A 14,879-nucleotide genomic window follows, 5' to 3' on the forward strand; every position below is an offset into this window, starting at 1 on the left:
GCTCAGGTCATGATCTCACGGTTCGTGAGTTCGAGCCCCTGCGTCTGGCTCTGCATTGACAGCGCGGAGCCTGCTTGGGATTCTCTCTCCCTGTCTCTCTGCTCCTCCCCTGCTCATGCTCTCTCTCTCAAAATAAATAAACAAACATTACAAAAAAAGACTAAAGGAAATCACATCTGTAAAATGCCAAGCCAGGCATGCCACTCATAATAGGCACTAAGAAATGCTAGCTGCAGATCTCATTTCTTCCTCTCCTGTAGCACCCTTCTATAATTGATCTTTTAAGGAGACCTTAAAATGTATTACAGTTCTCCCAATCCTATGGTTCTGGGTCCCCCTTTGATCTTCTTGCACCCCTTCTCCCACCTCCATCATCTCTTCAAAAGGAATGATTCACCACCTTCTCCTCCACCTCCGGAATAAGTCCTAAGGTAATAACCTTTGTTGTCCCCAGCAGAACATGCCCAACATCCACTCACATCAGGGCTCTAATGTGGGTCTGTTCCTTGCTCCTCAGGTCACACAGAGGCTGCTTGGGTGGAGTTCATGCCCTTGCTTTTCCTTCTTTGAAGTATCCTCTATTTTCTGGATTCACAGTTAACATTTAATTGCCAGTTTGTGAATGGTACAAAGATTGGTAAGCTGGATTTTGAACTATAAAATCTATTACATGTACCCAGGGGCCACAGGGAAAAGAGGGGGTGTCTAAAACTTTGTGCACTAACAGGCAATTATTTCCTATGATCTTCTTATTGAGTAACCTCCATACCTAGATTCAAAGAGCTGAAACTTTGGGAGGCCTAAGGATGGCTGACTGTACTTTGCAAGTTTCCTAAGTATTTATGAGGAGTTAGAGCCTCAACCCCTCAGCTGAGTGGTGGGCAGTCGTCTTCCCTTGGACAGGACTCCAGAAGGGGAGAGAGGGAGGGCTGCCTCAAGGAGGGAGGTCACACTGGACAAGCGACAAACCGTGTATCTGCCCCGTCAGTTCTGATTGTTCCTGTCACTTTTCTCTAGGAGGCTGGATCCCTTCCGCCCATAACTAGAACCTGTAATGTTTAACTGTAAGCCTGTGGACAGCAGAGACCATGCCACATTTATTTCATAATCCCCAAGCACAATGCTTGGCAGGAAACAGACCTTAAAAAATGTTTGTTAAATGTTAAATAAAAAATAGGCTTTCACTGACCTTTGCGTGCAGACAGACCTTAAGGTGGCCCCCATGATCCTGCCTCCTGGTGTTTACGCCTTCGTGTGATCCTCTCCACGTGTATATTGCTAGGACCTGTGACTTGCTTTTAATCAAGAGAATGTGGTTAGGGCAATAAGATGTCACTCCCATGATTATGTTACATTATGTAAAACCCTCTCTTGCCAGGCAACAAAAGCAAAAATAGACAAATGGGACTACATCAAACTTAAAAATATCTGTATGTCAGAGGAAACAATAAGCAGAGTGAAAAGGCAAGCTAAGGAATGGGAGAAAGTATCTGCAAATCATATCTTTGATAAAACGTTAATATCCAGAATACAGAAAGAACTCCTACAGCTCAACAATTAAAAACAAATAACCTGGGACACCTGGGTGGCTCAGTTAGTTGAACGTCTGACTCTCAGTTTCAACTGGGGTCATGACCTCATGGTTCATGAGATCAAGCCCCGCGCCAGCAGTGCAGAGCCCGCTTGGGATTCTCTCGTGCTCTCTCTCTCCCTCTCAAAATAAATACAATAAACATTTTTTAAATTAAAAATTGAAAAAAAAATAACCTGGTTTAAAAGTGGCCAAAGAACTTAAATGCACATTCCTCCACTGAAAATATACAGATGGCCCACAAGCATATAAAAAGATGCCCAACATCGGGGCGCCTGGGTGGCGCAGTTGGTTAAGCGTCTGACTTGAGCCAGGTCACGATCTCGCGGTCCGTGAGTTCGAGCCCCGCGTCGGGCTCTGGGCTGATGGCTCAGAGCCTGGAGCCTGTTTCCGATTCTGTGTCTCCCTCTCTCTCTGCCCCTCCCCCGTTCATGCTCTGTCTCTCTCTGTCCCAAAAATAAATAAACGTTGAAAAAAAAATTAAAAAAAAAAAAAAAGATGCCCAACATCACTAATCATCAGAGAACTGCAAATCAAAACCACAGAGAGCTATCAGCTCACACCTGTTAGGATGAGCACTATCCAAAACAAACAAACAAACAAATACAAAACCAAGAAGATAACAAGCGCTGGTGCAGATGTGGAGAAAAGAGAACTGTTGTGCACTGTTGGTGGGAATGTAAAATGGTACAGCCTCTATGGAAAACATGGACAGGTTCCTCAAAAACTAAAAATAGAGGGGCGCCTGGGTGGCTCAGTCGGTTAAGCGTCTGACTTCGGCTCAGGTCATGATCTCGCGGTCCACGAGTTCGAGCCCCATGTCGGGCTCTGTGCTGACAGCTCAGAGCCCGGAGCCTGTTTCAGATTCTGTGTCTCCCTCTCTCTCTGACCCTCCCCCGTTCATGCTGTGTCTCTCTCTGTCTCAAAAATAAATAAACGTTAAAAATAAAAAATTTAAAAAAAAAAAACTAAAAATAGAAATATCATATAATCTAGCAATCCCATTTCTGGGTAAAGATCGTAAAGAGTTGAAAACAGGGTCTTGAAAAGACATTTGCACACCTATGCTCAGTGTGCCATTTTTCAGAAGAGCCAAAAAGTGGAAGCAACCTAAGTGTCAAGAAATGTGGTACAAGATATGATTTCACTCATATGTGGAATTTAAGAAACAAAAGAAATGAGCAAAGGGGAAAAAGAGAGATAGAGGCAAACCAAGAAACAGACTCTTAACTATAGAGAACAAACTGATGGTTACCAGAGGAGAGGTGGGTGGGGGGATGGGTGAAATAGGTGATGGGGATTCAGGAGGGCACTTGTGATGAGCAGCACGTGATGTACGGAAGTGCTGAATCACTATATTGCATCCATGAAACTAATAGAACACTGTATGTCAACTGGAATTTAAATAAAAACTTAAAAAAATAAAATTTGTGAAACTTTGCATATAAAAAAAGAAATGTGGTATATACACACAATGGAATATCACTCAACTTTTTAAAAGAAGGAAGTTTTATCATTGGCTACAACATGGATAAACCTTGAGGACATTATGCTAAGTGAAATAAGCCAGTCACAAAAAGACAGTGTACGATTCACTTACATGAGGTATCTAAAGAGTAAACTTACAGAGTCAGAAAGCAGAATGGTAGTTAGCAGGCGCTAGGAGAAGGGGGAAATGAGGTGTTCAATGGGTGTAGAGTTTCAGTTTTGCAAAAGGAAACATTTCTAGAGGTTTGTCATACAATATGCACATAGTTAACACTACTGTACTGTAAAAATGATTAAAAATAGTTAAGATGATAAAATTGATGTTATGTGGGGGTTTTTTCACAATTAAAAAACACTATCTTCTAGCAGACTATTCTATAGACTCTCCTTTCTGGCTTGATGAAGTAAGCAGCCATACTGGATAAGCCCACGTGATAAGAAACTGCAGGCAGCTTCTAGAAACCACAGGTGGCCTCAACTGACAGCCAGTAAGAAGTCAAAGTCCCCAGTCAAGGAAATGAATTCTACCGGTGCCTACAACCTGAGCTCACAGGTGGATTCTTCTTTGGCCATACTCCCACATGAGAATGCAGCCTGGCTGACGCCTTAATCAAAGGAACCAGCTAAGCCACGCCTGGACTCCCAACCTACAGAAACTGCAATGATAAATGTATATAACATAAACCAGTATGTCTGTGGTCATTTGTTAAGTGGCAATAGATAACTGATACAAAAGGGGCGGTATAAAACAACTTGCTTCCAAATAACTGTCTTGCTATTGTGGAACCTTGAAATAAAAAGTGTTCATGGTGGACAGCAATGGCCCTTGGGCCAAAAGCACCAGTCTTAAGTCATAAACATTCAGAGAGTTGGAATGTGTCCAAGTCTTTGCCTAAAGGTCACTCAGCCTCTACATCTGGTTTCCAAGAGGCGATTTCTGCAGATTTAACACAATTGCCAATGCCCTGGCCTTCTCACAAAGACCACCAGACAAAAACCAAAACGAAAACAAAGATGACCAGACAGGGGGAAAAAAAGGAGTTATATCACATGTCTTAAAGTTCAACCCCAGGGATTTCAAGTATGATCATCCCTATTTCTGCATATTCCCACACAGTATCTACCTCTCCCAACCCCCCCTCTTTGGCCGAGGAGCTTCTTATCCCCACTTTTTTCTGAAGTGAATGGAATGGAGACTTTCTAACCATTCGGCCCCCTTTTTCCTTACAAGTGTGCAAAGTAGTAGTACCTGGGGTGGGGGTTGGGGTGGGGGTGTGAGGGGGTCAAAAGCAGGCAACAGAGATGATTGGGAGCATACAGGCCATTCCACCTGTGGCTATGCAGAGCCAGAAACTCAAATGGGGTCAGTCTTTCCCAGGCAGGTCAAAGTCATTGTCTCAGACCTCCACATCTTCTCAGATGTGCCAGAAGAAAGGGAAGGACTTTCTTGGCATCACTGAGAAAAGACACTGGTTGGCATGGCTTGGATCACAATATTGACAAAGCAGATGGCATGCTCTGATTGGGAGCCTCCTCCCCCCTCACCAAGGAGAACCATCTTTTGGGGCTTAGGGGGGAAATAATTATTCAAAAGCAAAAAATGATTTTCTGAGAAACAAATAGATGTCCATTACAAGCACCGATCTTCCCTCTTTTTCAGTATATTTCAGACTGTACCACAAGGTTCTAGTTCCTGTCAGACCTGTGCTCCCTGTGCTGAGCAGTGAATTCCCCCTTTGCCTAAACTAGTTAGAATCAGGTACTTGCAGACAAGAGTCCTGATTAATACCTTACTTATTACTGACCAGCCTCTTAACTGCAGCCTAAAGCAACGTAATACTTTATATTTACAAAGAGAAGTCTTACACTTTTGATGGTCCACCCCTAAAGATGGAACAGCTTTCCAGGCCCTAAAGGATAATTTCACAAATTAAAAAAAAAGGATAAAAAAATAAAAGAAAACCTTGGCCCAAAACAAGGTATTTTCCTGGGGCTAGTTGTTTTTATTGATCATACCCATAAAGTTTCGCCCACATGTAGCAAGAAAACCCCCTCTGGAGAAGACTCAAACTCTAGTCTATCCCAAGTATTATAACCTGTGGAATACAGATGTCAGATGTTATCAAAATTTAGATAATTTTAGCTAGAGCAAGCCCATCTGCGGAGTCATCTCAAATTATACTTTCATGTAATGAGGACCTGAATTTGGAGTGTTTGTCTGGCTTCAGATCAACAAAATGACATCTCTGCTTAGTTGGTAATTTCACTTCTAGGAATCTTCCTAAGGAAACAATCAGAAACCTGGGCTGAACCTGGATGGAAAGATGTTCATCAATGCATTATTTGTGAGTGAAAAAAATCTAAATCTTCAACAAGAGAATGGTAAAATAAATTGCACAGAATGGAATTCTAAGAAGCCATCATATTTTTTAAAAAAATTAAATATACTTAATGAGATGGAAAAATATACTACAAATGTTAATAGTAATAAAGCTAACAGTCCAGGTGCTATGCTGAGCACTTTTTATGCATTACCTCATTTAATCCTCACAACGACTAACCATATTAAGGATATTCTTATTATTTACTCATTACAGACAAAACAAAATGGTAACTTAACCAGGTTAAGTAAATGACATGACCACACAGATGGGGAATCGAATTCCAAAGCTGTAGTAGCTAAGGAGACAATATACTACGCTGAAGGATAGGAATTATACATATAGGATACCAATTTGTTGTTATTACACACACACACACCCCCCACACACACAGTAATTTAATATTTTGAAAGGTACAGCAAAAAAGCACAGACCAGTCAGAACGGACACTACAACCAATCAGAATGGAAGCCAGATGTAAAGAACCAAAACGACCATCTAGTTTCAGTTAGCCTTTGCTGTATAACAAAGCACTCCGATATTTAGTGACTTAAAAAAAAAAACATTTTATTGGCTCATGATTCTTCAGGTTAATAACATGGCCTGGGATCAGCTAGGCTGTTCTGTTGGTCTCACCTAGGGTCACTGGTACGACCACAATCACCTGAGAGCTCAAGTGTGATTAGATGACCTAAGATGGCCTCACTTATGTATCTTGCAGTTGGTGCTGGCTACCAGCCGGACCCCTGTCTTCATGAGGTCTTTCCTCCTCAAGGAGGCTAGCTAGCTCAAGCTTCCTCATATGGCAGTAGCAGTGTCCCAGGAGAGCATGAGCAGAAGTTTTAGGACCTTTTGAGGTCTTGTTTACAAGCTGTATATCACCACTTCTACTGCATTCTATTGGTCAAGGCAAGTCACAAAGCCAGTCCAGATCCAAGGAGTGGGGAAACAGACTCTACCTCTTGACAGGAGGAGCTGAAATGAATTTGAGGCCATTTTAAATCTACTACATTGTATATACCAACTGAGTATCAGTCCTGCGTGTACATGTACATAGACAAAAAGACTGGAAGAAAACCAACCTATGAACAGGCTTTTTATTAACTTTTTGTAACTCTGCCAGTCTCCAATTTTCTTAATCAGTGTGTACTACTTCTATAAACAGAAGAAAACCATGACACTTTCCATAATAGTTCAATAGGGCAGGTTGGACAGCTTCATTCACTCTGGCATGGAAATCAACATAATTCCTTCATTCCTAGCTCTATCACTTCCTAGTTTTGGCAACTGTGTAACCCTCTGAGCCTCCAGTTTTCTCAGTTGTAAAGATGGATGCAGCTAACATTACCCATTTCACAACACACTGTAAAGATCAAATGAGACAATGAATGTAAAACACCCACAACGCGCCTTGGTGGTTTCCCTTCCTCCTACTCTACCCATACTAAGACCTCCTTAGTTTTATAGGAATTCTCTTTCTCACAAAACTTAAATTCTGCTGTAGTAAACTACACACACACACACAACTCTAAAAGTAAACTGCATGCCCTGAGGGCTGGTTTCAAAGCTGAATCTTCCTTTATAACTCCCAAGTACCTAGCACAAGACACAATAAGTCTTGTTGATTTGTTGACTCATTAACCAAATCAAAATTTTCCAGGTAATCCCTCTTTATGCAGTTTTAAACATAAACTGACTGGGTGGCTCAGTCAGTTAGGTGGCTGACTTCGGCTCAGGTCATGATCCCACGGTTTGTGGGTTCAAACCCCACAATAAAGATAAATACACATTAAAAATAAATAAATAAATATAAATTCCAGTATCAAGAGTAATGTTAGTCATCCATTGTTTCTATTCCTGACAATGGAAAAGCCTAACTTGGTTCACCGCCAAAAGAAAATTCAAATTTCTTAGGGTTCTAAGCTTCTACATTTGCACAAACACAATCACAGTGAGGTTTTTTTTTTCTGTAGCCATCTGCTTTTCAGGATAGGCTCTTCTTGGGGGTGCCTGACTCACTCAGTTGGTGGAGCTGGCAACTCTTGATCCCGGGGTTGTGAGGTCAATTCCCATGTTGGGTGGAGAGACTACTTAAAAAATAAAATCTTCAAAAAAAAAAAAAAAAAAAAGAACGGGCTCCTCTTGCCATAATGGCAAAGTGAAGCATAAAAGCATGAAATTTCAACTGGAAAAAAACAGAATACATAGAAAATGAAACAAATTTTAATGAAACTAGCATTATTCTGAAAAACTAAGCAACCCAAACTGAAAAGAGCCGTACTACTGCTTCAACAGGACAGCTATCATTAGTGCTTAGTCATGGAGGTCTAATTTACCGTTATCAGTAAACACATACTTACGCAATTAGCTCTCCTCGATCCTCCCACGAGTAAGACCGGGAGTAGGGAAGGGCCTATGGATGATCATCCATGTGTCATGGTGTCAGGAAACACATCACCTGAAGTAGCTCAGGCAGATGAGAATCAATGCTATTTTTAAAGATCTTTGAGAAAGACATTTGGTAAATTCCCAGGTGACTCACCATGCATAACATTCCCAGAGGGTGGGAAAGGTAACAAAGAACCTACTTTTGCTTTCCTTTTTACATACAGGGTATTGCTAGCAAAGGCAGAGAATCACTTGTTAGATGTTTGAGGGATCATTTGGTGATAGTCCAACCTTTCATTCTACAGACGGAGAGCGCTGTGGGACCCTTCTCTGCTTTCTCTTTGACTCATCCTGGAACCCAAGTAGGGCAGCCAAAGCAAGCCCTCAGAGGCTCTGTCTGGGAAGGTGGAATGTCAAAGAAAAACTACCTGCAAAAGGCTGAATACTTGTTCCGGTGGGTACAGTCAAGAAACAGCTATACTCTCATTCAACCGTTCTCAAACATTGTGCTCTCCGGACATTTAAAAATTACTGAAGAATCCAAAAAGCTTACCTTTGAAAATTCTATTAAACACAAGAATACACAAGCACACATTCCTTTAGTCGCGAGAGCAATGTCATCACACATTCTGTAAATTTGTAATTATTTCAAAATAAAAAGTTAAAGCAAAGGGGAAAAAGAAGCACAGAGGATGCAGCAAGTAAGGATTACAACAACTTTCAACAGCAATAGAAGCCAGAAGATAGTCTGATATCACCATGCTGCAAGAAAATAACTTTCAACCTCAAATTCTATAAGCAGTGAAATAAACCCTTCAAGAATTTTAAGATGAATTAAAGACATATGTAGACAAGCAAAACAGAAAAATTTTCAAAAGCAGATCTTGACTAAAGGAAATTGTAAAGAGTGTACCTCATGCAGGGGAAGTGGGTGTCCACAAGGAAAGTCAGAGATTTAAGAAAGAATAAGGAAAAAAATAAGAAAGAAAACAGTGTGTTAATTCTAAAAATTACAAATATAGAGGGGAAAAATTACTGAAGAACCCAAATAGTTTACCTTAGGAAATTCTAGGAAATCTAAGAATATCCAAGCATGGGGCACCTGGGTGGCTCAGTCTGACTCTTGATTTCAGCTCAGGTGACGGTCTCCTGGTTTCGTGAGTTCGAGCCTCACATCTGGCTCTGCGCCGACAGTGCTGAGCCTCCTTGGGATTCTCAGCCTCTCTCTCTCTCTCTCTCTCTCTCTCTCTCTCTCTCTCTCAAAAAATAAATAAACATAAAAAATAGAATATACAAGCACACATTCCATTAGTCATCAGAGCAGTGACTTCATCACACACACATCACGTCGCCTCTGGAAATTTTCAACAAGAATGAAAAAGACCAATGACGTCTTACTATTATTATGAAACCAATTTTGACACACTCTCTGACGGGATCTTGGAACCCACAGGTTCCCCGGGACCACACTTTGGGAACTGCTGCTCTAATCCTCAAGTTGCCCAAGGCTGGGTCTCCTGAGTTTCCTTTCCTGACCAGTGAAGAAACTGGAAAGTCACTAGCTAGGGACCACAAGAAGATCTCCTCTTTTCCTTTTGCGAAGGTGCGTGGGGGACACGCAGGTTCCCATTTCGGGCTTCCGGGAAGGGTTCGAGAGGCGTCAGTAGAGGGCGCCCCTAGAGAACCCCGTGGCTCGCCTCGCTGCCGGCGCCCGCGCCCGCGCCCGCGCCCGCGCCCGCGCCCGCGCCCGCGCCCGCGCCCGCGCCCGCGCCCGCGCCCGCGCCCGCGCCCGCCCGATTCACACAGAGGCCCGGAAGAGAGGGCGGTGTCCGGAAGGGAGGGCGGTGTCCGGAAGAGGGGGGCGGTCGGGGCCTCATTGGACGAGGGGCCTCCGCCTCACGGCCGGAGGCGGGGCTTCTCCGCGCTAAAAAGCGGAGCCCAGCGGACACTCGAGTGTGCAGCGCTAGTCGCAGTCGGGGAAGCTTTTCCGTCGCTTGCAAAGGTTCGCCGGGTCATGGTGCCAGCCTGACTGAGAAAAGGACGCTCCCGGGAGACGAATGAGGAACCACCTCCTCCTGCTGTTCAAGTACAGGGGCCTGGTCCGCAAAGGGAAGAAAAGCAAAAGACGAAAATGGCTAAATTCGTGATCCGCCCGGCCACCGCCGCCGACTGCAGTGACATCCTGCGGCTAATCAAGGTAGCGGGAGGCCCGGGCCCCTCCTGGGGCGAGGGGCGGGAGGTGGGGAGCGGCTCAGGCAGGTCCCCCTTTGTCCGCCAGCCACTTCCAGCCTTGGCCCGGCCGCTCCGGGCAGGATTCTGGGAGTGAATCTCCACCCCGCCCCGCCCACCCTGTTCCCTCTGAGCTGGTTAGGCCGGGGCCTCACTTAAAGTTTTCTTCTTCTCTTCTCCCTTTCTCCTATGTGCATCGCCCCAGGAACTGGCCAAATACGAATATATGGAAGAGCAAGTAATGTTAACTGAAAAAGGTAACGCAACTGTGGCAGGGCGGGGGAAGGGCGTCCGGTGCTTGTCATCTTCACCAAGGCCATCACTGTCCCTGCTGCCCCTTCTTGCAGATCTACTAGAGGATGGTTTCGGAGAGCACCCTTTCTACCACTGCCTGGTTGCAGAAGTGCCCAAGGAGCACCGGTCTCCGGAAGGTAACCACCCTTCCCTTCCAGAAGCCAAACACCGAGTGTTGTATAAAAACATAGTGTCTGTTGTGTAGAACCACTGACAACACAGGCCAAAGATACTTACTGAGCAATTGGCCAGAAATAATAGCGAGTGTCCAAACTACTGAGAAAAAAAAGTAGATGTGCTGCACATAATAGGGCAGGTTGAAAGAGCTGTTTAAGTAAGTATCAGTGCTGTGGAGACCCTGAAGAGTTTGAGCTGTTTAAGTAAGTATCAGAGTGCTGTGGAGACCCGAAGAGTTAGGTATAATGTCGTTTGTTGTAATTCAGTTTCATAAATGGTTCTTGTTTGACCCTAACGTAACCTTTTTTTGTAATTGTGTTAAATCACATTTTTTTCTTTAATTTGTCCCAATCTTCAGGTTACAGTCTCTAGCTTCGCCATGTACATGGCCCTTCCGTGTACATGGATGGGCGGGGAGGTAACTAAAAGATCCTTTACACAATAAAGTAGATGATCATGATAAATGAGGTAAGGTCCTATTATCACACACTTAAAACACGGTAGATCAGAAACTCCAGTGTACTCGCTTCCTGTGTTTGCTCAGGACTATAAAACGGCTAGAAAGTTTAATTTGAAACCTTTGCCTCCATTTGAAATTACAGACACCATATAAGAGGGAGTCAGATTGTTTTGTTTTGTTTTGTTTTGTTTTTTTTGCTGGTCCCTGTTGACTGGTCAGAAGACAGAGCTAAAAAAAGGGAAGTTGTTTGGGTGGGTGCTTCGTTTTTTTCTGAAGTCTCTTCCCCAAGCTAGAAGAAACGAACGGAAAACATACGGGATGAGGTACTTTTCAGAGGTATGTGGATGTTACATAATACCTGTTTCTGGGTACCTCTGCTTCTTCTGGCTTAAAACTGGGGAAAGCAAATTGAAGATGTGCGAATTGGAAGGCAAGTTCTGAAATTAAACGTTACGCTTTTGGCCTGATGTCCTGACCTTAAGGAAGCAGAGTTTCTAAACTACAAATATTTATTATTCTGAACTGCCGTGTAAACCTGACTTATTCCGAAGTCAACATACCAATATATCGATAGGATGTGAATAATGTGTGTGTTTAGTTTTAAGACTATAGCAGTGTTGCTCTGGCAAGTAATGAAAGCATTCTCACTTCCTGAGTCTGAGATCCAGCAGATTGCAGAGTGGCCAGTCCACGACTTTAGCCTCGCTTCAGCTAGCTCTAATGTGTGCTTTTTGCAAATACATGTTCTCAGAACAGTGAGATCATCCAACAGTGGCCTGGACTGCACTAGCATAAAAATCAGGAAACAGTCCAGTTCAGTGGCTACTTACTTCTATAATACATGCATGTATATTTTTAAAAACCTATGATAGGCTTCTGATTTTGCAGCTACAGCTTTTATGGGTTGCTTTTTGTCCACATCTCATGTGATCCTCTTATTACAGGACACAGTGTTGTTGGTTTCGCCATGTACTACTTTACCTATGACCCGTGGATTGGCAAACTGTTGTATCTTGAGGACTTCTTCGTAATGAGTGACTATAGAGGTATGGCTCGGTTAAGAGGGGGGCGCTCTAAAGAGAAATCAGGGCTTCAAGTCCTAAAGATGACTTTGTAAACGGTACTTCTCTTTCTTTTAGGCTTTGGCATAGGATCAGAAATTCTGAAGAACCTAAGCCAGGTATGTGTTGGTTTTGGTGTCTGAATCCGTAAGGGTTACTGAATTCTTTTAAGGACTGATTCCGATTCGGGTCTTGGCAAGGAGGTGAAATGTCACTGAGTTTGTTTTGCTGTCTCTTGTAACAGGTTGCCATGAAATGTCGCTGCAGCAGCATGCACTTCTTGGTAGCCGAATGGAATGAACCATCTATCAACTTCTACAAAAGAAGAGGTGCTTCTGATCTGTCCAGCGAAGAGGGATGGAGACTCTTCAAGATCGACAAGGAGTATTTGCTAAAGATGGCAGCAGAGGAGTGAGGAGTGCTGGTGCAGAAAAATGACAGCTTCCATTCTATTTTAGATTAAATTCTCAACTGATCTTGCTTTCTGTCCTGTTTGTAGTCGAATAATAGAATGAACACCCATTCCAAAGCTTTATTACCAGTGGCGTTGTTGCATGTTTGAAATGCGGTCTGTTTAAGATGGCAGTCTTGTATGCAGTTTGGAGTCAGATTTCTCCTTGAACATCTTTTGATAAACAGCAAGGTGGTGTGATCTTAATGTATATGAAAAAAACTTCATTCTTGTGAGTCATTTAAATGTGTACAATGTACACACTGGTACTTAGAGTTTCTGTTTTGATTCTTTTATAATAAACTACCCTTTGATTTAATCGGTATAAGCATTTTTACGAATCTTTCTCTTGACGTTTTTCTTGCTGTTGAATGCAAAATAAAAATGGCCAAGAAACCTAACTTTACAGTTGTTTAAAAACAGTTTTTAACCCAATTTAAAATGGTCACAAGCTGTTCTCAGAGTCTGGAAGGAAGCCAGTTGAATTTCATGGTTTTAGGCAGCAGCATGTAAAATGGCTTTACACTGGTAACACTACACTTGACCTGACAGATTTTTCAAGAGGTGAGAAACCAGGTTAGAAAGCGAGCCCACAACAAGCAAGCCCTTTTGTTACCCAAATAAAAGGTGGAGATGGGACTGGGAGCGTAGGGGGACACGTGCACATTGCCCGCAGCAACCTCCTCCCACACAAAATGCTACTCTGAGGGGAAAAGGGATCACTTTGCTAATCAGGAGGGAACCAACAATTTTATAGGGACTGCAAACAAAAAGGCTGGAGGTGGATGCAGGTACCAACCAGGGAAATTATCTGGAGGGCCAGTCTATGATACTGTGGGAACAAAGGGCTTTTTTGTGGACAATTTGCTTAAAACCACAGGTGGTGGTTGGGGGGGGTGGGGAGTGGTAAACAAAAGCTTTCTCCAGGAATGAAAATGAAACTACTAAGAACCATGAGGAAGAGACAGTCTTAGATAAATATTACCCCCTTTTACTACTCATTACATGGAACTAAACTAAACCCAGCAAGTCCCCTAATAATGGAGATGGTAGTTGATAAGAACCACTGCTGATGTCCAAGATGAACGTTTTCCAAGTCCTCAGATAACCTGAAAAACAATGCTCTGTATCTTCTTTCTGGGTGCTCCAGGAAAGAAATCCGGGCTCCTCAGTCAAAGGGGGGTTTTGCCCTGCACCCCGTTTTAAGTCTGTTCTGGCTTCTAAATTAAGAGGCAGCCATATAAACAATGGGATCCTGCACTATACTGAACACAGGAGAGCTCCGGGATTTACTGGTGGCTCAGACAGCTTGCTATGAAAGCAAGTTTACAGAGTCCACTCTCAGCCAGGGTCCTGCTAGGATGCTAACTGGCAGAGAGAAGCTCGCAAGCATAAAAAGGGTTAACTAAACACAAAGAGCCTTGTGGGAAAAGAAGACATTTTGAAAAGTGTTTTGGAAAGTGGGCCTCTTTGAGGAAAACAACTACATGCTGACCGTGGTTAAATATGTGAATAAATTAGATTAACCAAGCGAGTTACAATATAACTCTTTGTTTTCTCATTCTTCTTAGAGTTTAGCCCTAAAAATACAGCGCTGTCACCCGAAAGCTTTGATGAAGGTTGTGTCCACTCTAAAGAAGTCCCTTAAGTTTAAAATTTAGAAGCTGAGGGGCACCTGGGTGGCTCAGTTGGTTGAGTGTCATGATCTTCATGGCTCCTGGGCTCAAGCACCCTACCAGGCTCTGCACGGACAGCACAGAGCCTGCTTGGGATTCTCTCTCTGTCTCCCTCTGTCCCTCTTCCCCACTCACGCTCCCTCTCTCTCTCGCTAAAATAAAACTAAAGAAAAATTAAAAGCTGAAACACCACAGCATCAGCCCACTGAATGTTTAACTCGATTACAAAGGCACCTCTTTAAAAACTAAACTTTAAAACCAATCTGTAAAATTTGAAATCACCAGGCAGGTAAGAAAACATGTTCTGGGAAATTTTATTAAAGGAAATAATAAACAATGATAAACCTGGAAAATGGGGAGAAAGCTTTCTGTAAAGATAACTTTAAAATTACTATTTTACTGGGGTGCCTGGGTGGCGCAGTCGGTTAAGCATCCGACTTCAGCCAGGTCACGATTTCGCGGTCTGTGAGTTCGAGCCCCACGTCAGGCTCTGGGCTGATGGCTTGGAGCCTGGAGCCTGTTTCCGATTCTGTGTCTCCCTCTCTCTCTGCCCCTACCCCGTTCATGCTCTGTCTCTCTCTGTCCCAAAAATAAATAAAAACGTTAAAAAAAAAATTTTTTTTTTAAATTACTATTTTACTAAAACACTCTGCCTGACATAATCCCTTGAGGAGAATAGTATT

At 43.1% G+C, this 14,879-nt stretch overlaps 1 protein-coding gene across 1 annotated transcript; it reads left to right on the forward strand.

Annotated features, from left to right (window-relative positions):
• The first annotated feature begins 9,784 nt into the window (after positions 1 to 9,784).
• On the forward strand, positions 9,785 to 12,921 carry SAT1 (spermidine/spermine N1-acetyltransferase 1). Its single transcript, XM_004000360.4, has 6 exons — positions 9,785 to 10,045; positions 10,283 to 10,334; positions 10,425 to 10,508; positions 11,953 to 12,054; positions 12,148 to 12,188; positions 12,314 to 12,921. Exons 1-6 carry the CDS (start codon positions 9,980 to 9,982, stop codon positions 12,482 to 12,484), a joined length of 516 nt encoding a protein of 171 aa, XP_004000409.1. The 5' UTR covers positions 9,785 to 9,979; the 3' UTR covers positions 12,485 to 12,921.
• Positions 12,922 to 14,879: the final 1,958 nt, after the last annotated feature.

The sequence above is a fragment of the Felis catus genome, chromosome X (assembly GCF_018350175.1).
Source record: "Felis catus isolate Fca126 chromosome X, F.catus_Fca126_mat1.0, whole genome shotgun sequence".
Taxonomy (NCBI): Eukaryota; Metazoa; Chordata; class Mammalia; order Carnivora; family Felidae; genus Felis; species Felis catus.

Excerpts from the sequence above, each read along its gene's own strand:
- SAT1 (XM_004000360.4), top strand. The coding sequence starts at position 9,980 with ATGGCTAAATTCGTGATCCGCCCGGCCACCGCCGCCGACTGCAGTGAC. Across the intron at positions 10,046-10,282 it reads ACATCCTGCGGCTAATCAAG|GAACTGGCCAAATACGAATA; the intron begins GTAGCGGGAGGC and ends GCATCGCCCCAG. Across the intron at positions 12,055-12,147 it reads CGTAATGAGTGACTATAGAG|GCTTTGGCATAGGATCAGAA; the intron begins GTATGGCTCGGT and ends TCTTTCTTTTAG.